Source organism: Haematobia irritans, chromosome 3 (assembly GCF_050003625.1).
Source record: "Haematobia irritans isolate KBUSLIRL chromosome 3, ASM5000362v1, whole genome shotgun sequence".
NCBI classification, from domain to species: Eukaryota; Metazoa; Arthropoda; class Insecta; order Diptera; family Muscidae; genus Haematobia; species Haematobia irritans.
The window spans coordinates 119,643,174-119,671,100 of record NC_134399.1 but is presented as its reverse complement, the minus strand read 5'-3'; the positions used below and the strand labels follow the sequence as shown (position 1 = coordinate 119,671,100).

The 27,927-nt window shown below is 33.8% G+C and overlaps 1 protein-coding gene and 1 long non-coding RNA gene across 5 annotated transcripts in view; one reads left to right on the top strand and one right to left on the bottom strand.

Moving 5' to 3' along the window:
* Dsp1 (Dorsal switch protein 1) overlaps positions 1-27,927 on the top strand; it is a 67,509-nt gene that overhangs the window by 225 nt on the left and 39,357 nt on the right. Inside the window, exons 2-3 of one of the 4 annotated variants that reach the window (XM_075302597.1) lie at positions 791-1,203; positions 24,141-24,713. In XM_075302597.1, the coding sequence (XP_075158712.1) occupies positions 1,180-1,203; positions 24,141-24,713 (597 nt within the window). In that variant the 5' untranslated portion in view covers positions 791-1,179. Of the gene's footprint in view, positions 1-790; positions 1,204-7,923; positions 7,984-23,258; positions 24,714-27,927 lie in introns of those variants that run through there. The other 3 variants (XM_075302596.1, XM_075302595.1, XM_075302594.1) reach the window with 3 other exon arrangements.
* LOC142230020 (uncharacterized) lies at positions 11,456-13,969 on the bottom strand. The gene is made up of 2 exons (XR_012720555.1): positions 13,547-13,969; positions 11,456-11,747 (listed from the first exon to the last, which is right to left on the bottom strand). It is a non-coding gene; the product is annotated as an uncharacterized LOC142230020 (long non-coding RNA).

Here is a 27,927-nt window from a genome sequence, read left to right as displayed (position 1 = left end):
TGATACAAATAAGAAAAAAAAGAAACAACAAAACAACAGAAAGAAGAAGAAGCTCACCAGCAACATACCTTCCTATGAAAATTCAATTGCAAAAAACAACGCAGCAGGCTAAATAATAACGACGACAACAACACAATAAAGCAACGCCAGCAAAAGAAAAAGAAGAGGACAACAACAACAACAAAACAGAAAACGTTCACACCATTGTGTGAAGTCTGACGACGAAAAAGATGATGGTGGTGTTGTTTTTTGTTTCGCTATAGCTCTAACTCTTGTGGAGCTGGATCGTGCCATAGTGAATAGTATTGGGTATTGTTGTACAGTAAAGTCATAACAGCATACAGTTGTCTATTAAATTATAATACTACTAACTATTGGAGAGGGGATTTATCTTTATTTCCAATAGTCTAACCTCCCCTATCATTATACTCGTTTTTTACCTCATAACACAATCTGCATCATATGTGTGGTTTTTGTTTTTTTTTCTAATACGTTGCGAAAGAATAGAAGTAATGAAACCCATGTAATGGTCCAAATGTCAAGTAGTGTGTGCAAGTAAATTTGAAAAATAGTGTGGAGAAAGAATTGCGAAACTGAAACTCCTTAATGAATTCATGTGTGGCTATGACAATGGTTAAATGATTGCATATCTATTGTGATTCTTTGTTATTGTTTTATGCAATTGTTTGGAAGAGTAGAAAAAGAAAACATTTCTTTCTGTTGGATGTTATTTCTATTTTCTTATTTTGTATCAAAAAAAAGGAAATAATTTTTTATGAAATATCTTTAGTGATCAAGTGTGTTTTCTCTGCATAATTATCTATGAATCAAAGAAACAAGTTGATAAGTGGCGACGTAGAAAAAGCGCGCCTAAATTGTGTTTGTTTGAAAACAACAACAACTACAAATTGAAGTGAATTAACGAATAAAAAAGAAAGCGAAAGAAAATAAGTGTTCTTCCTAAGTAAAAAAAAAAACGAAACCAAATTTTGAGCGTACCAATTTCATAACATCTTTACCCAAACTACAAAAGGCAGTAAGGAACTTGGCTTATTACCATCTGACCGGAAAATCTACCCAACAACAAATATCCATCTTTGCGGTGAACGCCAGCAAATAGTCAATTCTACCCCACTGTACATGCGAGAATAAAACGAAAGGATCTACTAAAAATTAAACATGGAGCATTTTCATCAAATACAGGTGAGTTGAAAGTTCCTTACCGCCATGCATTGATTTTTGTAATTCTTTTTTATTAATAAAAAATATGTCGTTCCATAAAGAAATACGATGTCATAAATTTAGTTCACATTTTAAAGTTGCAACATATGTATGTACTTGTAATATCTCCTTGATGTGAATTTCCAGATTGCAGTCTATAGGTGGGGAATATTTTCCAGCGTAAATTGTATGATTTTCGCGTGCAGTATGTTTGGCTCCAATTTATTATAATGTCACAATTGACACATAAGTTTTGTGATTAAATAAAGGGATGCCAGCTTGTGCAAAAATGCGCTATAAATCTATCGTTTTTTTTTTCAATTCCCGTTGCTAACAATATTTATTTTTTTTTTTTTTTTTTCCTTTTAAGTTGCTCCCAATGCCGATGAAAAAAAAACACCCTTATTGGAAGACTTATTTGGCCCGGAATCACAAAGCCAACACTAATAGACATCGCAATGCTGTGATGAAACTAAATGCATGGACCAGTCTTCTCCAAGAAATCCGCTAAAATGCTCAAACCTTCTATACCAAATTTGTCAACAAATTGTTCAATATCAAATATACCATCCAATTCGGTGAAGTGCGTTCTTTCCAAGAAAAATCTAGGGCATTCAAAAATCACATGGGATGGGGTCTCCACCCCACCACATGACTCACACTCTGGAGAATCAGCTACTCGCACCTTATAAAGTGTAGAATTGCAGAATGCATTGTCACTCAGTATTCTATTAATTGCTTTACACTGAAGAGTATTCACTGCCACATTACCGAACCACGGCTTCTTCCGCACCGTCGGAAAGATTCTGAAGTAACAGGAATTTCGTACTGACGCCTCTTGTATATATTCCGTTGACCATTTCAACCACAATTTTTCCTCTATTGTACGAATAGCATCACCTAAGGGCCATTTCAAATCTAAACGCCATCCCTCTTCAAATGCCTTTTTCGCTGCTTCATCCACTTTCTCATTGTGAGGTATTCCCATGTGCCCGGGAATGAAATGTATTTCGATGCTTCCACAGTGTTCATTTGCAAGAGCCAGAAATTGATGTGCCAAAAAATTAAGTCCTCCGTTGTTTTTAAGCGCTTGAACTCCAGCTAGACTATCCGTTAAAAATGCAATATTTGTCAGCCCGTTGTTTGTAGCAAATTCAAGAGCTTTATATAACGCAACAAGCTCCGCCGACATAGAAGACAGTCTTTTGGTGACACAGAAGGCCTGAACCAAACCAGAAGCCTGGTGGTAGAAAGCAGCCCCCGTATATTCAGCATGCACTGAGCCATCCGTGAAGATTAAATCAAACTTTCTATCTTGTAGATCCGCCTCCTTCTCCAACCTCAGACTCCTAACCAGTTCAACGCTAGCTTCAGCCTTATTTTTGACAGCTCCTTTGAAAAAGTCCTCATCAAACTTTATATTACTTGGCTTAATGATTGATTCAGAGATCTGTGCGACGTCTTCAAAAATATGCTGGAATTGATGATAGATTCTGTAGTAACTAGAATTCAATGGACGATCCCGAACAGCCATTATCTCCTTTGCCGGAAGGTTCAACGCAAAAACTTTTATTAGTTCCTTTGCCGTTGCCAATTCAAATCTCTTGTCAGGAGGCAATTCACCAGCCATATGATATATGACTGAAACAGGTGTTGTGCGTATGAGACCCAGGGCCTTTCTCAGGACATTATTAAGGCAACTTTTAATTCTGCCAGAAGCAACTTGAGACATATTTGAAAGAGCCGAGGCTCCATATTCAGCTTTCGACCTCACAAATGCTTTATAAAAAAGTAATGCCTTAATCGGATGCACTCCAAAACGACACCCATTGATAATATTCATGAAGCGGCATTTCTTTTCAATCTCCCTGATCGTAAAGTCCACATGTTCGTTCGACGAACCATTTGTCGAGATCACCACACCTAGGTATTTCATTTCCTGTACTTGATTCAGGAGTGTGTTTTCAACGCATATGTTCAAATCTCGTTGTCTTCTGTTAAAGTGAACCACACTTGTCTTGGCCATGTTGAAATTAAGACTCTTTTCATTACATCTTGCCTTAAAGTCAATAATTTTAGACTGAAGCAATGTCTTGGTACTGTTAAAATCCTTGTCATAACAGATCAAAACAAAGTCATCTGCATATTGAAATAAACGACATTGACTCGAATTGACATGATGAAGTGAAATGGTGTATAAGTTAAAAAGAATTGGACTCAGCCCACTCCCTTGAGCTAGTCCACCAAATGTCTCTTTCGACTTTGTCCCGCAAATTAATATCCTTTCTCTAAAAAATTCATAGATCCACCAAGTAATGTGACTGTTAAAGCCCAAAATTTCCATGACATCCTTCAGAACCTCTATATCTGTGCAATCATACGCTTTCTCCACATCAACACACATACCCATTACATGCATTGACCTCGACTTCAGGTCGGCCACAAAATTCACAAGGTCGTTTATGCACATGGCTGTCGAATGATGAGGTCTAAAGGCATAAGAGCGTTCAGGGAGCAGGTTAAATGATCTGATATGTTCATTAATCAGATTTTTCAGCACACCTTCTATTAATTTGACATGTACACTCAGAAGCGATATCGGTCTAAAGTTTACGATCATGGTGGCATCTTTGTTCCTCTTTGGGACCGGCGTTAAAAGAATTCTCCTCCAGGAATTAGGAAAAATACCGTCCTCGAAAAGCTTCTTCAGGATTTCGAAAAACGCAATTCTGTCTGAGTCCTTTAAATTAATAATCATTTCATAAGTTATCTTATCAGCACCAGCTGCAGATCCGGGATTTCTTGATCTAATGAACGATTCAAAATCACATACTCCGAATTGAGGTAATGGGTCTCTATTTTTAAAATCAGTTGAGAGCGGCGGCGGGATGTTAATGGGAGCAGATTCTGTGACCATATTGATAAAACACTCTTTCTGTTCCTCATTCCAGATGTTGTTTATATTTTTTTCCTTACCAAATTTCCGCACGTTCTTCACTTTATCCCAAACCTCCCTCGGAGAGCAAGCCGAAGAGACTTCAGAGAGGAAGGCTTGAAAATTCGATTTCTTTAAAGTTCCAATATAGTTCTTCAATTCATTGTCAGCCATAATCCAATCTTGACAGTTCTCATAAGTTCTGTATCGGTGATATTTCAATCTAAGAGCATTGCGCCTTCGAAATAATCTTGAGGCCTCGGGGTCCCACCATGGTTTGGGTTTATATTTGTTCCTAGAATCTATGTATTCCGAACAATTTTGAATTATAGAATCCATTTTGGAACTGAATTCCTCATATGAGGTGCCCACACTCAAACGACTAACACCGTCTAATACACGGCGATGGCACACTTTGTAGAAACCCCTTGGTGCCGGATCAATATCACAGATTTCAATTACAATGGGAAAATGATTACTGTTAGTCAGTTTTGCCTTCCGAACAGACCAACTCGGATTTCGAACAAAGTTTCTGCAGAACGTAACATCAAGAAAAGAGAATTGGCCATCACGAACAGAAAAAGTGTAGTCACCAGTGTTGAGACAGCAAAAAGAAGAACCATACATCAAATCTGCAAGAATGTCACCTCTCGTATCAGAAACTGGAGACCCCCAAAGATGCGATTTGGCATTCAAATCACCGCCAAAAATCATCGGAAGGGACATGTTCTCACCAGAGTCAATGAAACTGGAAATAATCGCCTTAAAAGCACCGTTTGAGGTATTAGGTGGTATGTAAGCCGAAACAACACAGACATTTTTCCTCAAATTATGAGTACGAATACCAACCACTTCCCCAACAGGAAATTTGTCCAAAATTGAAAATGATATATCTCTTCTAATGTAGATGCCTACACCTCCATATCCATCACTCCTGTTCTTATAAACATAATTAAAATTACAAATGCTTGTAGTCGAATTATCAGTCAACCATGTTTCAGACAGTAGTGCTATGTCTATCTTGTTAGTCTCAAGAAATAATTCCAAGACATCTTTGTTCTCTCTCTTTCTCAGGCTCTGAATATTCAGTTGTAAAATTCTCATCTTTTCTTTAACAATAATAATACAATGAAAAAAACAAAATTACACTGAGAGGCTAGTGGCCCCCCCAGCTTTTATCAACTCGACGTCTTGCGTAGCAAAAAAGCGATTCATATCTTGATGAAGATCTTGAATGAAGTTCAAATGGTCTCCTCCGGAGCCATTTGCACCCACAACAATGTAATTATTTAATTTCTTAGCTAATTCATTTATAGCTCTCTCAAAACCAGATGTCTTCAAATTCTCCGCTGCAATAATACCTACACCGTTTGGAGCTTTATACGTCTCACCTTCTTGTAAAGCAGCCTGGTGCTCTTTTTGTGTCCTTCTTGCGTTAGCCTCCTCTCGTTCCTTATTTATATTCAGTTTGGCGACTCGCGCAAACGAAAATTGTTTATGAAGATCTTTTGCTGCATCAAGATTGTTGCTCACATTGCTGTTATTAGCGAAAGGCTTAAAGTTCGGCTTGTGCCGAATGGGGGGAAAAGCCACATCAAGATTTTGATCCAAAATATCAAACCTATTCGAAAAAATGGCAGAATATTTAGATCTTGCCTCTCGGATGGATAGATTCTCAACGACCATGATTTTTTTAATTCTAAAAGCCTTTTCCCTTGCAGGGCAGTCGCGGCTATTGGAAGGGTGCGCCAGTCCACAGTTAGAGCATGTGATCGGGTTACTGCAATTATTCGGGTCAACCACTTCGTGGCGTTGGAAGCAAATACGACAATTAGCAGGTGATTTGCAGTGATCTGCAAAATGGTTAAATCGGAAACACCGATAGCATTGACCAAAGGGGATAAAATGGTGTACCCTCAATTTTGCACCACTATAGTCAATAACCTCTGGCAATTTGCGCCCCTTGAAGATGACCTTCACTCTCCTTGTATTTATGGTCTCTCCTCTTTCTTTTCTAGTCATTCGAATAATATCCAAAATCGTTGTCTCATTGGTTTTTAAATCCTCTTTTAGCTCCTCTGTGGAAATTTCTTCCGGTACATTATAAATAACTCCTACTATAGACACGAAGTGAGCCAATATTCTGGCCTGATATCCACCTTCACTTAAACGGGCATCCTTCACGAAGTTATTTGCCGAAGCACCATCTTTGAAGACAACTTTCACTCTTCCATACCCAACTTTAACAATTTCCAGAATATTGGGTATATTTAACGTTTTGAGGAATCTAGCCGCAGCCATGGTGTTAATCGGCTTTCTTTCGTTGCCAGACGTAAAAGTTTCTAAAAACGTTAAAAAGGGGCCTTCGCTTGTTGCATCATATTCATAAACACGGCTAGAATTAGTCAGCATGGTCGATTGGTTCACCTGAGAACCTCCAGATGTTTTAACATCACGGCGACCCTCTAATCTCGGTACCTTAGTGCCTTGCTTGTCCAGACTTTCCTCTCTTCCTCCTAGTTTATTCCGGCTTCTAGATCTGCATCTTCGCCCAATGTCCGGTGGTGGTGGAATTGGCGGGACATTTGCCTCAGTCCCATTCGGCATTTTTACCGCCTATAAACAAAAATCAGCAAATACACCTTGCCAATAATAGGTAACAATTTTTCTTTTCCAAATCAAAAAGAAAAGAGAAACCAAATAGATAGAATTTCACAATCTTCTTGATTTCTAAAAACCGCAGTGATCAAGTTCCGTGAAGCTCAGCCTTGAAAAAACACAACCTTGCTTGACGAACGACGCTCACGAATGTAAGCTAACAATATTTATTCACTTGCAACTATTTTCCAAAGCCAGCACAGTCCTAACGGCGATAGATTAACGGCTGAGCTGAAACAAATTACGTACGGATCTATTTTAATAAATCCCGGGATTAGGGATTTCAATATATAGATTCCCGGGATTTTCCTGGGATTTCGGAACGAGATTTATTCCGGGTGACTGCCCTAGTAGGAACGTATAAAATATGGTATTACTCCCAAAATTATCGTATTTTATGGGGCGGTCCATTACAAAAGCGGCAGATGTTATATTTGGTTTTCGCATTGGAAATCAATTTTTCCCTGGTTGTCACAGCTAAAATCACTTTATTTCCGGGCCACTTTTACTAAAATAATTAAAACAATGAAAAATTTTATCTACTTTGAATATAGTATCGGCCTTAACGTGAGTACTCTATATTCGCTTTCGGGCCAAAAACTTTATTTTTCAAAGTTTTTTTTAGTTTTCTTAAACGGCCCTAAGGCGAAATATTACGCAAGCATACATTGGTTGGGTGATTTTCATTGCCGAACCGGAGCATAGTAATCGACTCCATAATAACGTCTTTGAGCATATCATGCCCCACTGGTCTATGCCATGGTACATATACAGTGAAACCTCTCAAACTTGGATACTCTGACTCCTCTCAAAAGTGTACAATTGTAATACATTTTCTATATTAAAACATTAAAAAGAACTTCTCACAACTGGATATCTCCCAAATGTAGAAAAATTTAAGCGATCGTTGGTGTGCAGTTCTGAAAGGTTTCACTGTATTGTCTTTTGACCAAATAGACTCAGGCAATCCAACCCCCACGGGCTCCTTTGTATGTCAGCGAGATTGCTGAGAATTTTAATATTCCCCTAATATTGGTGGTTCAATATAAAAGTATAATTTTGTTTCCTATACCTTTGCCTTAATAGGTGATCGTGAACCACGAACTGTCACTATACCTATGATTATGTCTCCAGATATCTTCAAATTCATATCGCACGAGCGTGAACAAGTACGTATGCAACATATGAAGTACAAAAATCAATGCATTAAATATATACGAAACAAAAAAGTGTCCAACAAACTATATTATAAACAAATGAATATTAAATTCTCCATTTATTTTTGAATGTACTAAACTATATTTATATTCAAACTTAATGACTTTTATTTTTAAATCTGCAAGGTAGCTGATGCTATTCAATAGACACTTTTTCTGTAAAATAGGGTTCATGATGGAAATTACAGTACTTTCACAATCACACGCAACTTTCGCTAGTTGCGCGTATGTAATTGGCAATGCGCTTTAACGCATTATTTCTGGCATTTTTACGGGTCCTTAGCTTAATGTCCGAATTTACATAGAATTGCATCTACTGAATTGGAAGGCCAAAGTTTGGGCGAAATGGACGGTTAACACATAAAATAACTTGGGTAGCTGGTCACGTGTTCAAATTCTTGTACAATCACTCTTATAAGTAAATTGTTTGGAATGCATAAATTGCTCCAATTGTACTTTTTTGTCAAAGAACACGATTTTCATGCAAGGGCAGTATCTATAGAGTTCAGACCATGTAGAGTTTTGGAACTTGTAATACTTTACCTTCAGTTCATTTTAAAAGATATCTTGCATTCTTTCTCGGGATTTTTCGGTTCTATCTATAACCATTGATTGCTACTGGATTTAGTTGAATTAGAGGCCTCATGTTTTGTAGCATTTTTTTATAAATTACCATCATGGCGTTTGGTAATTTCAGACTTGACCCCCATCACGAGTATTTTGCTTTTCAAAATATTATCATGAATAAATGTTTTTATTGATTTGTAAACCATACATTAAGCACTTAATCAAAAAACACGTATTTTTCGTTACTAGGTTCACTGATATACTTGATTGATGAACTTGGTGACACTTTTTGTCAGCTACCCTTTAATCCGCCAATTTCACCAGACAACAAATTCCGCAATTATGCTACTGCTATTCTTATAATCATCACATTCTATACATAGGGTCAATCTACTCGCATGGCTGAAAACCTTTTCCCTGTTAAGGTGGGTATTAAGTTCGAGTTTAGCCGCTAAAGCAGAGTACTATGTTCAGTTTTCAAGCTGAAAACCAGCTTGTTTTCACGGTTACTTTTTTTAATTAATTAATTTAGAAATATAAAATTATTTGCAATCAATTCCTTGGATCTTTTCCATCCATTATTTGGTAAGATTTGAGCAAAAAATAAACGTCTTCACAAATATATTTGTACTTTTAATTTAGTGTTTTGGTGAAAAACCCGAACATAGTACTCACCTTAAAATGGTAATTTTTTCACTAAAGTGAAAACTAAATCAGTATAAAAAAGCATAAAATTATACATATTTGTTGCAGATTTCATTACAACTTGATGGGGAATAGCCCAAAGCAAATTTTCACAAAGTTTGTATTCCTTAAAATGGATTATTAAAGAAAAGTGATCGTGAAAAATGACGATTTTAACGGCTAAAGGTGGGTATTAAGTTCGAGTTTAGCCGCTAAAAACGTCATTTTTTCACGGTTACTTTTCTTTAATAATCCATTTTAAGGAATATAAACTTTGTGAAAATTTGCTTTGGGCTTTTCCCCATCAAGTTATAATAAAATTTGCAACAAATACGTACAATTTCATGCATTTTTCTTACTGATTTAGTTTTCACTTTAGCGAAAAACTCGAACTTAATACTCACCTTAAACTCGAACTTAATACCAACCTTTAGTCTCGGCGCATTTGTAACAACAGTTAATCCACTCTACTTGTCCGATCTGCATGAAATTTGGAAGAGATTTATTTCGAATTTATTATTGTATATGAGCAATTTTCAAATTAAGCCCTATACCATCCCAAAGCATGCGACACAGTATATAGATCTCCTGATGTCATGTACCATAGATCTCAAATAGGGTACATGATATTGCTTAATGTTTCCCAAAAACTTTCGAAATATTAGACATATTGGCGTTCTTTTGGCATTCTGGTCAGGCGAAGTATAACCGGATCCCGCCCATCCAACCCAAAACTGAAATGCAACACGTGGAAATCATGTCAATTAAGTTCCGTAGCAATACGTTCCTACATACGTGTGAAACGCAATGCAATGTGTACGACAGGGATGGAAAATGCAGTACTGTAGTTCTTTTTTTCAATACTTTTTCACTCTGACAAGTACGACAGTACCCTCGCTGAGGATTTAGTACCTTTTGTGTATGCAGTTTTGATTCCAAATTGAAGCTCTTGACAATATGCAATATTTTTGAAAGAGTATGGAAAATCCTTAAAATTAACTAAATTTTCCGTGATGAAAGAAAATGAAAACTGTGTTTTTTTGACCAACAAAAACATGTTAAACCAACAAAACAAAACATGATACCTTTAGTAATTTTTGCAGAATGCCAGCATCATTAAAATGAATTTGACAAACTCATGTTCATAGTATATTTTTGTTAATAAATCCCGATATTTAGTGAAAAGAACCTTTTCGATCAAAAATACTTTTTTGTACTTTCTACAAAATTGCATTTTCCATCCCTGGTATACGACAGATGAATGATATTTATCGTCCTTAGAATTATGGATACTGTCGATCCTTATGGCCTTATAATGTGACGATTGTTCATGCGCAGAGCGGACTCTATTTCCTCTTTCTTTTAGATTTTGACTTTTATTTAATTTTTTCACAAATTTTTAAATTAAATAAAATTGTTTGTATATATGTATGGTTTGTTGGACCTTTAGTATTTTAAGAATGATCTCTAAGCGCTTTGTTCTGAATTGATATAAAATAATATAATTTAATTAAAAATGTGAAACGGAATATTGTAAAATGCAAAATAATAGTGAATGTGTGGTGTATAATGAAGTTTTTACTTGCAATAAAAAATTAAAATTCATTTCGTATAAAAAATAATAAAAAAAAATCCAAGGGATTGTAAAATAAAATATTCGTCATAACAAATGTAAGAAATCAACAGTGGATTCGTACAATCCATTCGAAGGAATTGCGATACCTACATATGTACATGTGGAAAGTAAAAAGTATATCGTCGTTCTGTCTACACCTTTCGCGTCGCCATCTAATTAAACATTTAAATTAGGTGTGATTCATACATTTTACAAAAAAAAAAAAAAAATACCGTAAACAAAACCAACGACAGACTGTTTTATTAAAACAAAATTCCTCCATTTACTCAAACGATAAATTGCGTAATCTCTTAGAGCGATGTGTTTGTATGTGACAAATGCAATTCGCAATTATTATTTTTTCAACGATTTTTTTTTATATTATTTACGACGCAATGCATACATACAGTTTTTGTATATGCCTGTGTTGTTTCGTCTCGTATAGATTTCCCCATACTCTCATTCGTTGTATTCTCACTTCTTTCTCTTTCGTTTTATTTGGATGTGTGTTACATTTTTTGCCTACGTATCTTTTTAGGGAAATAAAACAACATGTGCTTTGATTGTCGTTTTCATATTTTGTTTATTTTTATTTACAAATATAATTGGAAATACACATGTTTTTTATTGGTTTTTGTTATTATATATAAAATTTCATGAAATTATTTTTATATAACGTAGTTGGGGCTGCATCAAACATACAAATAAATTATCCACGTAATATTGATTTGTCGCAAAAACTTTGATGAGAGTGAGCCGAACAAAGAAACGAATACTCGTTTCAATGCACACACACTCAAACAACAAATAATTTCGCCTCCATTTTATGAATACCAAATGGTGTTGCCAACTGCAGCGTTTTTATATATAAAAGACCGACATGCAATAAAAAATTATGTAGACGTTAAATTAATTGATATTTAAAATATGTCTTATTTAATACACAAAAAAAACACGAAAATTTTCCTATTAAAATTTTAATTGAGTTTTATAAAATATTCAATTAAAAATTTAATTGATTCAACAAATTTTTTAATTGAAACAAAAACCAATCACAAAAGTAATAGTATCAATTAATTTTTTAATTGAATAAATTAATTTTTTAATTGAAACTATCATTTCTGTGATTGAAGACATTTCAATTAAAAAATTGGATCAATTAATTTCGTATTTGAATCAGAAAATTTTTTTTCTGTGCAATATGCTATTGTCAAAGAGTTTTGACCATAAGGTATTTTATTATTTATTTATTTAAATTATACTAAACTTATAGTAAGTATAAGATGAGTATGGAAAAATAGAGGGAATCTTTAGCAACTGAGGCCATCAGCTGGAATAAGATCTTTTTATTTCGAGCTAAATATATAAAAATTATATGTTCTATTTTTTGTTTAAGTAAAATTAGACATATAGAAAGAACGAGAAATTTGATTTTAAATCTACTTCGCCATACAATCAATGATGACAGAAAATAAGATTAGAAATATTAGTACATATATGATGAATTTGAAACTTTGGAATTATATTCCATATCTTTTTGTATCATGTGTTGCACAATCGTAGCATGGACGAAAGAAATATAAAAATAAGAAAAAACTTAAACATAAAAACACAACAGATATTAAAGGATTTTAGCGTAGAATATTTTCATTACAGTTAGCATCATTGATTCATGTATGTCATGTGAGAGAATTGAGAGTAAATTCTCTTGCTCTGCATTCTTTTATTTTTATTTCAGTGTTGCCGTTTAAAATACATTATTGAGCTATAGAGAAAAAACTTGTTTATAAACATTATTCGTATGGGGATAAATTTGGCGCGCTTTTTTAAATAATTATTTTCAACACGGTCAAGTATATGTGAGGGAGATTTTAAATGAATTTTACACCTTCGTCTATAACGATTAAAATCGGTGCTTTTGATTAACAAAAAAAAAAAAAAAAATAAGCGTACAAAACTGAAATTAATCAAAAGAGATATCCTTTTGCCAACAAACTATTTACAATTCTTTGGCATTGTTGGGTTGTATTTACACGAAACGGCAACAATACGTATCATTTTAATACAGGTTTTTAATACATTCAGGGAGAGTATATTTTTACAAAGAGAAATATCAGAATGTTGGAGCATAAAAGTGCATCCTTTAAAATATGTATATAAGAACCATATACCAATGCAGGATTGAAAAAAATGGTGTAATTCGGGATAATACGGATCAGACAATACTGAAACTATATTCATGACATTGTCATTTGGCTCTCATATTGTCAAGTTTTGTTCCCAGAAAACTGCGTTTGCGGGAATCTTGCGAACAGCTACTCCAAAGGCAATAAAGGAAAGTTTTTGCATCGGATCGTTACTGGCCATGAAAAATAGAACCACTACGAAAATCTTAAACGAAGAAAAATCATATGGTCATGCCTCAACATTGATCACAGAAGCTTTGCATATTTCTGTGAGGAAGCAAAAAATTGTGCCGAATCATGTATTGAGTCAAAAGACCGTTTTTCGTCGTGACATCCCTATGTTGCAAAAATATTAGATCGATAAAATTCCGGAATTATTAAACATTTGTAGAAATTTCTCATTTTGAATATGAACACTAATAAATCAAAATCAATTTTTTCATATCAAAAGCTTCGTTTTCACCTCATCGCAGAACGTCGGTTATCGATTTTTGGTCAAATGCCGAATCTTCTTCTCCTAATTTAATCGTTCAATTTTTAAGCAAAAAGCATTGCAATACATCAATATTAATAAATTTAATCTTATTTTCATCAGAATAATTTTTTGGTTATTACTAATGTCGTTGTATTCACTTAAAATCATTTTGTTTCATGCCAAAAACTTAGAGATAGCACTGTGTCTATGTTATTTTTTCATTGGCCACATGATCCCCATTCTTTGATTTCATATCAAGTTTAAACGTCTACGGCGCTTCTCCCAAATCAACTAGACAGAGCAAAAATACGTATATACATCTAAACTCTTCAACTACCAGATTATAACTGATTAAAAGAAAATATTATTCCTCGTATTTTAACTACAAATAGTCTTTCCTCCCCACATCTAGTCATTCGTATGCATATAAAACACACCTCTATTTTTGCAGTCATTGAACAAATTACAAAAGTTGGGGAAAATGTCAACAAAACACTAATAGCAAATCACAATGAGTGACGTCTCCTATGAGTAATAATAATAATGCAAAATGACAGTCGAAATGATGAAAACAGTTATAAATGGTACCTGTTGCATCCTATACTCTTCAGACACAGGCAAAATATGCCCAAAATCATATACTTTATTTGCTACATTAATACACGAACACGAAAATAAAGAACAAAAAACATGAGTACTCTATGGAAATATAAAAATAAAATCTGGATTCTCTGTAAAAATATATGTATATTTAATATGGTACGGAAGGGATGAGAAGATATAAACGAATTTAATTTGTATATACATCCATACGTATATAAATGTATGTATATATTTCATAAACTTTCAGTAATATAAATATATTACAAACTTCTTGTGGCTCACGGCTGGTAGAGATAAAAAATTCCCTGTTCGTACAATATATTCTCTGGCAAACCCATATAAATGTTGTATATATAAACTATATAAGCAAGAAATAAAGAGACTATTTTTTAAGAGATGGAATTCTCTTTATATAAATGGTTCTCTTTATTTTAAAACAATTTCTTCTTAAATATATAGAAATATAAGGACTCTCTTCTGCAATTATTGTATTTGTTTCGAGTGAGACAACTTTGTGTACTCGTTTAATTTGTATGTGTGTGTATATATATCACTTCATATACACACATTAAACAAATGTGTGTCCCTTCTGCTTTGTTAAATGTGCTCATCACCTTCTGTATTTTCAAAAAGAAGGGAGAGAACGAAACCGGTTTCCAATTATAATGGACAACGACAAAATATAAAAAAAAAACACGATTCCAGGCTCAATATGTTGTATACAATTTTAAAACCACGTTGCCAAATTTCAGCGACTATGCTAAATAATTTTTAATTTGCTACAGGATAATTACGAAAAGCATATAAATTATAAATTTATTTTTTACTGTCTCTTCAATTGAAGTTTAAAATGCTTAACTATTCAATAAAAAATAAAAATTCAAAGAGAAAATATACATCTAAGCTTAAGAGTATTATTCGCTCACATTTATCCATGATTATAATTATAAAGTATTCATGAATTGCTTTGTTGTTGAACTTGCCGCTTAGTAAAGCGTGTGCAATTATTCATAGCACCTGCACGTTTATTTATTCGAATATATGTACATTAATGTGGGTAGCAAATATATGTAAATGTTTTGAGCTAAAAATTTGTTTCAAGGAATAATTAATTTTTTGTATGCTAAATTTTTGTTGGTTTTATAGACTTTGAATGTCGGCAAAGTTTATTTAAATTATACTAAAGTGAATTTGGTAGACTTAGATAAAATATTTGAACCACCTTAACGTACATACATGCTTTAGGATTCATCAGCGAAAAAAATTAAACACTGATTCGCATTATTGCAAAGAAATTGCTGCGCCGAACTGGCTAGGTTTGCTTGCCATACTTTCAATGAATGGATGGAATGTTGACTCATTCAAATACGATGGGGTTGTTAAATGCGTGATAATTAAAATGCATTTGACATTAAAAGCAAAGAATAGTAATAAGACTTGTCAAGCATGGGAAATTTGCTATTTTTATTAAATGAACATAAGACATTATTGATTTCAGGGTTATAACCTAATCTAGCCTTAATTAGCGAATACAAATACATACTTCGCTATTAGGTGCTATTTGAAAATACCCGCCTTCTTTCGAGGCCTTCGAAATAGGCCTCAGTCTTCATTTTCGCCTAGCTCATTTATATGGGAGTCTACTCTCTATTCTACAAAATTCAACTTTATCCTTCCAAGTATTTTCTATTATTAATGTTAGCAAAGCTGTTTAGTATATCTTAAAAAAAAATCAATATGGATACGTTTACACAATTAAATTTGATAATAACATTACATTTCAATAATTTACTTAATACATATGTAAATATAATTGGGTCACGCTACTGCATATTTTTGATATATATTTGAGGAAACATTTAAAATTAAAAAAATTCCTTGAGTCAATGAACTTGTCTTTGCTACCTTTTTTTGTTTTTATTACTGCCTTCGTTCGATAAGGATACACAATAGAAAAGTATAACAAAATGCAAACAATGCATTCCCAATCAGTACAAGGAATCATCACAAAAAGGACTCGTCTGACTTAAGTCATTGTTTTTTTCTGTAGCAAATATTCGCATCACTACATTGTGAAGTAAGTCAAAAAGTTGTTTACCAAATAGAAAACATATTTTTTCGTTTTGGAAGAATTCGTAATGTAGACATGCTGTAAGCAGGTGTAATACGCTACAATTCGCTGCTAATAACCGTCGTTCACACCACATATATATCTTTTGTTCCCTGGGGCTACGTCATTATTGTGTTTTTATTCCCTCAACAATCAGTTTTTTTTTTCTTTGCTCTTTTTTGTTTTTTGGTGGAAATGACAATTTGTGTATGTTCTTCATCAATAGTTTGAGTTTCAAACTGTGGTTGTGCGACAAAAAAAAAGGATTTGGGGTTTGTGTATTGTCAATGCTGCAGCGTGTATAGGTACCATAGGCATAGGAAGACCTTGTATGTGTACCAATGTGCATGTATACAAATTTTCAAGGCTAAATAATTGTATAAAAAATGTATGCTATTCTGTTGTTTTACATTTATCTTCACCACCTTTATCATATTCCGTTTAAAAAAAAGATGGAAAAACTTCGCACGATTAAATAGCAAATATTTTTGTATTTTTGTTTTGTTCAAAATACATTTATTATCCCTTTTGTTGTTAGTGTTGCACTACGTATAACTGTGTGTATGTTGTTAAGTGTAGATGAACTATATGAGCATTTAGTAGGTTTTTTTCGTATGGCCCCTTCATAAAGGTCAACCATCGAATCATACTCGGGGTTGTTTTACAACTTTTTTGATGTTGCCATATTAAATTAAAAATTGCCTGGTTAAGAACATGCTCGAAACCCTCTTTTTACTATAGTAAAAACATCTTTATTTTTGAACTATAAAGTCATCTTTCAACCTTTTTACTATGGCCGCTATAATTAGAATTTTTTTTATCTAGTTTATTTTTAATTAATATTACATAAAACTATTGAGATACTATAACTGAAATTGACCATTAGACAACCGATTAAAACACATTTGTTTTTATATTTTAAGGTCGGTATTATTTTCGGTTTTCGAGCTGAAAATCATATTATTTCTAAGATTATTTTTTCTGTAATAATTAAAGTTAAATTTTATTATGAAAATTATAAACATTTTCCTTCTAGATCTTGATGAAATCTCGACGACAAAGAAAGTTCATACCAATGGAGTTAAATGGTCCATTTTAAATTAACTATTTTAATAAAGTATCGGGGTTACTTTATTAAAATAGTTAATTTAAACCGGCCTTTACATAAAAAAACATGGCAATGCTGTAATGATTTCAAGTGATTCAAGCCAACTTAGACTTATGGTTTTAAAAAACCCTTAAAAACTTGTACATATAAAAGTACTGCACATTAGATCGAAAATATGGCTGTCATTTGGGATCGAGTTTTTTTAAATCCCGGGATTCGGGATTTTAAAATATAGAATCCCGGGATTTTTTCGAGGTCCCGAAATTTTCGGAATTTTTAAATATTTTAAGTATTAACAATCTAAAGCGCCAAAAAATTGTACATTAAAACAGTTTTGTCTAATTCAAATTTATTAACAAAAGAACATAAGAGTAAATTAAAAAGCAGTTTCAAATTGCTATAATACTTAACGAACACCTAGTCCAACTCAACAAGAAAAGAAAAACAAATAATTATGACAAAAAACAATTTCATATCGCTATCTTATTCATCAATACATTTTAAGGATTTTGATTAGGTTAGGTATATTTTCGTAAATTTGTGTTAATCCTTTTGTACTTCATGGTTTTAAGTAACTTCGTAAAAATAGCAAGACATCCAAATTTCATATTGTCGACGGAAATTTTATCATTGCTTGAGGACCTTATCGTTTACTTCGATTTTTGATGAAATTGTGTTTTTATAGTATACTTCATGACGGTTATGATAAGTAAATAAAAAGCCACGAGTTTGAATTAGTTTTTCGGGATCCCGAAACATCCCGGGATTCAAAATAAAAAAAATCCCGGGTGACAGCCCTAATCGGAAATAAAAACACGTGTCATTATTATGACTTCCAGGGTTAAATAAGTCAGATAATAATAGGTACCAACTTGTTCTGTTGGAGCTTCATTCTACAAATTAAACCAACAATAAAAAGGAAAATCGGAAGAAATTAAAAAAAAAAAACTATTTACTTTTTTTAGAAAGTTTACTTTAATCACAATTTAAAAAATACAATAAGCAATATTTTGTATGACGATTTCCTATCTTCTCTATCGTAATGGTTATGATTTTTTAGAAATGTTTAAATTTATTAGAGAATGTTACTTGTTACTTGGTAAGTACTATGTCCACTTTTCGCGTTAAAATTTTCGGGGTTACTTTAATAAAGCAGACAAATTAACTCAATTGATGCGCAGTTTATTGTTCCTCTAGACCTCGGCAAGACTTTACAGTAATAAGTTTGTTTTCATTTATAATTTTGATTATTTAAGGAAAAATTATCGCGGAAATAAAGTGGTTTTCAACTCGAAAACCGAGCATAGTACCCACCTTTAGGACAGGACAGTAATACAGTATATATCGGATATACGAAAGTAAGAACGAAATATATACACTTTTTTCCTATAGCGAATTATTGTTAAAAAAATTCTTTTAAGCATACGTATTGATGTAAGGTTCTGAAAAAGTTTTCTGTAGTTTTTAAATATATTTATTATAAAAAACAAAGAAAATTTAATAACTTCATTCTCGTCGAAAACATTCATCATAATTTTTTTATGGTTTTAAATTCTTTAATAAATAAAACTTCATACTTCCCTTAGTTCGCTTTTCGCGTTAACATTTTCGAGGTCAATTGATGCGCAGTTTCTTGTTCTTCCAGATTTCGGCAAGACTTTACAGAAGTAGGTTCGTTTCATTTATAATTTTGATTATTTCAAGAAAAGTAATCGCAAAAATAAAGTGTTTTTCAACTCGGAAACCGAACATAGTACCCATTTTTAGAATAAAAATAAAATAATTTTTAAAAATCAAGTTACGTACATACTTAGTTCAGTTTGTTATTCTGTTGTTTAGGAGGATTTAAATTTTTTTTTTTTACTAATTCAAATTTTCGAGTTATATTTTTAATATATTTTTCATATTAAAATTTTTTTTTATTATATGACATGTGCTTATATCCGTTACCTACTGTAGAGAGTTTCATTTTAGCTCTATTAAAATGTAATAATTGCACTAGTTTTGGTTTTTACAGCTTTCTAGTGAAATTGGTAACCATTGGCAACCCTTGTCTTGTATTTACTGGCTGCCGGGTTTTCGTGTTTTTTTGGTGTTAGCCGATGCGCAATGTAATCTTTTTGTGTATGTGTTTTATATCATCCTTTCTTCTGCCCTTGTGTAGACTATTCTGTTGAACATTATGGATACCTTTTCTTGAAAAGTCAATCAAACGACAAAGTTTCCAGCATGACGCCAAAGAGGCACAAACTTGAAAAGAAATTTTCTTTGGACATAACTTCATTATTCCTCATTGTATAGAAATGAATATGATGATATGTTCCCTTAGTCAACAAGACCATGAAGAAACCAAAAAGATGGGTCTGCGAGTGGACAGAACACGGGCGTATGGGTAAAATTTTTAAATTTTAAACCGCCTCGCACATACATAAACAATACCCTATTATATATCGTATAATATAGATGAGAAAGGCAATGTAAGAAACCAAGAGAGTAACAACAACAAAAATATTATATTGTGTCGTCTCCGACCATCTACGAAGGGCTGGTTGACGGTGGCGGCAATATATGGTATATAGGAAAAAAAACACCATTGTGTGCGCATCAATGCACACACACACTCCCAGTATTTACGAAAGAATATATAAAATTTCATATGAACAACAGTCGACCGACGAAATAACCCACCACCACCACAACTCATTTGAAATGAGTATGAAAATATACGAGACGACGTCTCGTTTGCTTTCTAGCTATGTCTTATTGACGATGATCACAATAATCATCGTAACATGATGACGTCAATGATGATGATGACGTTTTATGCTGTTTCTGTGCAGAAAGGCCACAAACTCTCACAATTGTGAGGAGTTGCCACGCTAATTTATTGAAAGAATGGCACAATACGAGAATAATTGTGTACTGCCATGACCAAACACAATGTGTAATTTCTATGAGAACATCATATAACAATATGTTGTTCAAAATGTTCTTATTCATGTTAAGGTAGCTATGTCAGTTTTCGTATTATTTTTTTTTAATGACATACCGGGAGGCGAATACTGGTTTCTTTAAATTTAAATATTAAAGATATCATTTTCACTCGGAAGATATAGTTTCCAAAAAACAAAAACATGGACAAACACGACGTTTTATTGATCATATTTGGGACAATCGTGAAATTTCAAATTTTAATGATTCTGAAATAAATTTCATAACAAATTTTCAAGTTTGATTTTCAGTGCAGTTGTCAATAAATGTTTTTCTTCTATAAATGTCAACTCCCGGTTATAAAATATCCAGAATATCGGTTAACCTTTACCATAACGCACTGCCGATATATCTTCGAGAACGAAAATGGTCGTACATTGAAAACGGTCTAGGTTCGTAGAATTTTATATTCTTTTAAAAAATTTGCTGCTTTTTCGAAACACGAACAACTGCACTGTGATTTGACTTGAGACGTCCATACAGTTCTTAGTCTATGCTACCGGCCTTCGAATAAAATTTCCATTCGTATTTGTTTCCACAATCTGGCAAGCTTATTAATGACAAATACCTAGAAAAACTGTATTATTTTTCCACACAACCAAACAAGGGAAGGGGAATTTGGCAGCTCTGCGCGCAGAGAGCAGTCCAAAACCAACAACAACAATACAAAAGCAAAAGAGCCCAAAAACTAGCTAAAGCAAATACAACAATACAGCACGAAAGCGTCGTCGTGGTAAAGCATATAAGAAAAACATACTCTGCCACCGCCATCCACCATGTTGCCGTCGTTGTTAATAGATGGTTGGATGGTAGGTACACTATATGGATGGTAAAGGCAAACGTATTAGTGGCCAAGGGCTAGTAGTATAGCAGCAAGCAGCAGTAGTAGGCAGGCAAGCAATAAACATACGGTAAAGAAACGTCGTTTGCATTGCATTGTGTGAATATAATACTGTGTGTATAGTGAATGTAGTACTGCGCTCTTCGCTCTGCTTCTTCTTATTATTCTTCTTCCATATCCACACACACTGTTCTGTCCGTCTTCCGCAAAGCCCCGTGTGTATTATAATAGCACAATCACACTGTACCGTATGGTGGCTCTGTATTGTCTGTCTATTGAATAAGAAAAAAGCCCAAGCAAGCACAAAAAACCAAAGAAATTCCTCGTAAATTCAAAGCGCGCCCTATAATAATACCGAGCAAAAAAAGGAAAAAGTTTTCTTTCGATTGTGTTGTTTTTTTTGTGAGTGTTTTTTTTTTTTTTCAACCCGTATAAGCAGAAAAATAGAGCTGCCGTGTATTATTGTTGTATGATTTGTGTGTTTTGTCCATAGAGTACAGCAGCATAGAAGCAGTGTATATTATTATTGCATGTTTTCGTCGTCGGTGTCGGGAGGAGTAGCATAATAGTATGAAAATGAAAATAGAAAGAACAAACAAATGTAATACAATGATGAGATGATGATGTTTGGTTCTAATGTGTGTGTGTTTTGTAAATCGGTGTTAGCTTTTTTTGCTACTCTATGTAATGTTGCATTTTTTCTGCGTGCGATACCTCAATTCACTCCCCCTCACTCCTCTGATCTATCGTTGTGATAAATACCTCGTATTGAAATTTAATTTATCGTGTGAAACTTTTTTTGTTTGCAAATGCACAGAGCTTTTTGTGGCTGTGCGGTGTGTGTGTTGATGATGGGTTGTTGAACGAAACCCGAATGTAAGCAAATGCCGTAAACAATTGCCGAAAAATACGATATAAAAAACTGCAATAAAACAAACCAGACATGTCTGGTGATGTCCAACCACATAACGTATCGCTGTCAAAAGGGAAATCCCGAAATGAATTTTTCTACCATTTACGCCTGGATATGTACGGATTACCTGCTGACTTCCACGTACTATTTTCGTAGAATATGGATTGGTTTTGTTATGTATTTACTTAAGCGTTAAATGATTTTTTTAATTGCTGTACAAGCCATACGTATAAAGGAAATTGACTTTAAAGCTTCTAATATTACTATATATGTTTTTATTGCTAAGCCAGCGAAGAAATGCAATTACATATTTTGTAATGGTTCAGGAAGACTACTTTATATTTGACGTCTTTACATGCCTAATTTATACCTCCCTAAATAGAGTCAATATATATTTTTTAATTATGACAAAGAAATTTAAGGATTATAACCTTATTGGACTACCAACTCTATACTTGCTTGCAGATATTTCTTGAAACTCGTATGGACTGATCAGACACAAATTGTGTTATGCATCTATTGGGCGATTTATTGCAAACAACTGCACCTTCATGTATCTATTTATTGGTATTATTAGGAAGTTTCACATCTGCTTTATCCATTGGAGGTTCAGGATCATCAAAGTTTTGATCCTCTTACCATATAAGTAATATATTGTTCTCACATTAAAGCTAATTTCCTCAAATACTAGTAGTAAGTAGTACAACAAACATTCAAAAATTTTCTCATAGGTGTTTATTATGTTCTTATCCTACAATTCAAACACGATCTGGCATACCGCCATGGATATCTGCCAATGTCACTTTCCTCTGCATTTCTTTTATACAAATATTGCAAACACAACGAGCATAAATCGTGATACCCATTATCGAACAACGAATGGACGACAAAACTACAAACAATGTTGCCACAGTCATACAATGTGACACAATTTCTCTATCTTTTCCCTGTCATAATTATTGTAGAATACATACGCATAAACACACAGCATTGCTGTATATAATTTTTTTACGTGTCACCCTGTACAAATTTCCTCCCCCTTTTGTTGTGTGTTTCATTTTCCTGACATTTTAAATTTAACTGCGGCTGCGTGTTGTGTGTTTTTTTTAATAAGAAAACTATATTCTGAAAAACTCTTTAAAATTGTTTATGCTCGATTTATTCATCAACACTAAATATACATTTATACCTCTTTTTAAAAAATAAAATGGTTCGTTTGTTTATAATTTAGAAGAAAAGAAGAAGGAAAAGAAGAAAGATATAAAAAATATATAGAGAAAAAGTGCGCGCGTGAATTGAACAAAGCTGTTGAAAGTAAATGTGATAAAACTGCAAACAGGCTCAAGGAGAGCTGGAATTTAAAATTCTTTAAAAATACAAAAACGATATTTAATAAAACTAAAAAAAAAAAAATAAAACCTATACCAATGCCAAGTGAAAGCAAATTTGATCAATATTCCCAAAAATTGTTTAACCAAACGACAAAATTGCTAACATTTCAGACTACTTCGGTAAAATTAACAACAAAAAGAAGTTCTGGCGTGCTTAGCAATAGCACTAAAAGTTTTATATTGTACTATAACAACAACAACTTTCCACATAGGTATATTGTAGGCTCGCTTCTAAAGATATCAGTAAAATCAAACGTTTAAATAAAAGTATTTATGCAAGTATAAACCTCAACGCCGCACATTCATTCACATACATACATGCTCCAAAGCCACATAAAAAGAAAACAAAAAGTAACGTGTAAGGTACCAACATTTAATACGGCCGAATTTGGCGGCTCCTTTATATAAGAAAAGTTTTGTAAGAAAATCTATTTTTGGTGGCGAAATAGATTTCCTACAACAAACTATGTCAGAACACAGCGCTTGGGGTCAACGCCAAGCGACTGCTGCCGAGGCTGCCTTATGGTGGCCCGGAGCACTCGCGGCGGCTGCCACACAACACCAAAACCAACAACAGCAACAACAACAACAAACCATTGATCAGCAAACTCTTCAACATTATCAGCAACAATTGGTTGCCCAGCAACAACAACAAGCCGCTGCCGCAGCGCTGCAACAACAGCAGCAGCAGCAACAGCAGCATCAGCAACAAGTTGTCGTTCAACAAAATCAACAGCAAGCCCATCAAAATAATGCTAACACCACTTCTGGTGTTAATACCCAACAGCTTTTCACATATAAAATGGCCAGTAGTTTTCCCAATCCAGCCACGACAATGGCTCAAGTTGTCGCCACCTCAAATGCAGCAGCCGCCGGTACACCTGCCTATGATTATCGCTTAAATATGGCCCAGGCCGCAGCAGCAGCTGCAGTGCCCGGTTCACAATGGTGGTATTCTGCAGCAAATCAAGGACAAATCGATGCCAATACAGCCGCCCAATTGCAACAACAACAACAGCAGCAGCAACAGCAGCAACAACAACAGCAGCAACAACAACAGCAGCAACAGCAACAGCAGCAACAACAACAGCAGCAACAACAACAGCAACAACAGCAGCAACAACAGCAACAACAACAGCAACTGCAGCAGCAACAACAGCAGCAGCAACAACAGTTGCAACAGCAACAACAGAATGCGGTAAGTTTTTTGCTTTATATTAGTATTTTTTGTTTTTGCAATTATGAATTTTAAATGCATTTAATTTAACTACTTTCATTGTATTCTAACTATTTCACTGCCATTGAAGGTGTTTATTTAAATCTATGCCCTCATAAAGAGAATTGAACAATAGACTTTTTAGATATTTTGAAATATAAATTTTTTTGTTTCAAAAAATTGGAAAACTACTCTCGACTTTTCCCCCATATCGACTTTTTGAAATATATGAAAATCGACTAATCGACTTTTTATGGTCAAAATCGACTAATCGGAAGGCGAAAAGGCGGCATTGTAACAACCAAAAGTAGAATATGATCTAGATATTTCAATGTTAACTCTGTTTTATTTATTTTGAAATATTTTGAAAATATTGAAAACTCAAAAAGTCGACGTTTCGGTCCCTAGATCTTTGGTATGCATAAAACTTTGATTAGTCGATTTGACAAGAAGTCAAAATGTCAATTTCAGATGGGTATACTCGAAGTATATTAAACTCACACATTTTTTTTGCCAAATGTTCTGGAAAAATACTCGACATGAACATATTTTGCCCCGACTATTGGTCTGATTTGGTAAAAAAATGAGGCTCAAGCTGTACAAATCTGTCGGTATTGAAATAGTTTTCATCTTCCTCTTTACTATCGAGTTTTTAAGCAGTATCATTATTAAAATTTCTGTATTTATTTATTAGCATAGCATGCTACTGATTTATGGTGGCAAAAATTTTGATCCTTTAAGGTTTACAAACCAGGAAACAGTATACATTTGATTTTCCAGACGAATATAGTGCAATGAACTATCACAGAAACTCTCAAATTCTACAAATTCTTTTGATTTCATGTATGTCATTTTTAGTTTGACATACTTGGTAAAACTTCGTGCCATGCACCCTCTAAAGTCTTGTAGTAATACGCAATACATTCGTTTAGTTTTCCTAATTCCGCTCTTATATTACTAAAATCAGGCTTATAGACATCCCAGTCAGTATTAAGCGTTATCTAATAGCATTATTATATGATTTCTTAGTTGTCATGCAAAGTATTCTTCTTTTGACCTGTCATTCTATCTATCATTGCGGTAGATAATTGGAAAAATGGGAGTGTTTTGGTTATGCAAACCTAACGAACCTTCACACTATGCTACAGAAGGCCAAATCGGCTTCGGCATAAAATTAAAAAAAAATCCTCATCAATCGAGTTTTGGTAAACTCTTAAATGAAAAGACCTTTACTGCAAAGAAAAGTGATTGTTTTTCTTACTTCTCTAACATTTACATCTTCTCTAACATTTTTGTATTCTCATTAATTGTTTAGTGTCGCGTCATTCGTCAATTTAATTACAACAGCTGTTGCTATTTCATTTTGTACCAAAAGCATATTTTGGCCATATTCTGACCTCCTCTTCCTATTTATTTTTAATGTATAGGTGAGGAGAAAAAATGTGTACTCGCACACATTGTTCTAATGCTACTACTACAAATATATATCCCAGTAGCAAAAATCAGATTACTTACGATTTGTAGTCTTTCTACCCATTGGCATTTCCTAGGATTGGGTATAGTGGCAGCCCGATATTTCAGGCATACTTAGACTCTTTAGTCCATTGTGATACCACAATCTATAAGATGTCTTCGTTGTCAATCATTGAAAATTGCTTGCTAAGATATTCCAGTTTTATCAGTCCTCTAAAGCGATAGGACTCCAAAAGTTCCACACGCCTTCGCATCTAAATAAGGGCATTCATACAAGAGGTACTAAGGTTATAGTATCACCAGATTTTTTAGGCGTACTTGCGCAAATCAACCCATCGATGAAGTCCATAGGTTGGCTTAGGTTAGGTGGCAGGCCGATGTATCGGGCTCACTTCGACTATTCAGTCCATTGTGATGCCACAGTGGTGAACTTCTCTCTTGTCACTGAGTGCTGCCCGATCCCTTGTTAAGCTGATTGACAAGGAGCCTCCTTTTTATAGCCGAGTCCGAACGGCGTTCCACATTGCAGTGAAATCACTTAGAGAAGCTTTGAAACACTCAGAAATGTCACCAGCATTACTGAGGTCGGATAATCCACCGCTGAAAAACTTTTTGGTGTTCGGTTGAAGCAGGAATCGAACCCACGATCTTCTGTATGCAAGGCGGGCATTCTAATCATTGAAGTCCATCTGAATCTCCAATGGGAGTTGCAGTCCTTGGACAAAGAGAGATATCGGGCCTACTGTAGCCCTCTGTATGCATCCGAAGCCAAGAAAGCAAAATTTAGCCGACGAAGAATCTTTTAAGAAGTATAATTAAATGTGTTTCGATTTTTCCACTTTATTATTGACGTATGTTTTGATCAAAAACGTAAAAAAATAATTATGTTCAAATTTAAACTATTTCTACACAAATAAGTTAAAAACCGTGCGTCTATATTGTGATAAATGCCTATATTCATTTTCGCAGAAACGAACTTAGTACTAAGCATAAACTCAACTCGAAGAATGTATTGCCACGCTTTTAGTTATATATCTGAAAAGTCATATTTTTTTTAAACTAGAGTTGTCTTAAAGTTAGCTGGACCTCCCTTGAAATCAAAGTTAAGCTTCGGTTTCGGTTAATCGGCGTCATCACGCCCAAGACCGATTATCGATTTTTGGCCGAATGCCGAAGCAGATTCTTCGGTCGAACACTAGTATTTATCTATTGTCATAGACAGATAAATAGTTCTATCCTTCACGGAAAAATCAATTAATTTATCGACTAGTTTAAGAATGTATTGATGTAATCGCTGTCAGTCATGAGAATCTTTAGATTTAATCAGCTGTGGTTGCTAGAACTGGTATTCTTTTTTGCAAACTCCGTTTTTTTTTCGAACTCGGTAAGAATATACACATTTTAATGTTAGGTTTTATAAAATTTCTATTGCAAAAGTTAGAGGAAAGGCCTGTTTCAGCAAACTAGGATTTTATACACGAAAAAATACATTTTACGCCACTGGGTAGAGATGTACAATTTGAAATTAGGTTCATAGATACCATGCGTTAGTGTACACGTTGTTTTCTTCCTCTGATAAGAGACTACAATACTCAACATGTGTTTAAGAATTGTCGTGGATTTAACACAAATAAAAAATCAGACTATAGAGCTACCAAAAATATTGTTTGTTTAATAGTTCTCTAGTGTCTCTTGTTGTTGGGTATGTTTTTTTGTTTTATTA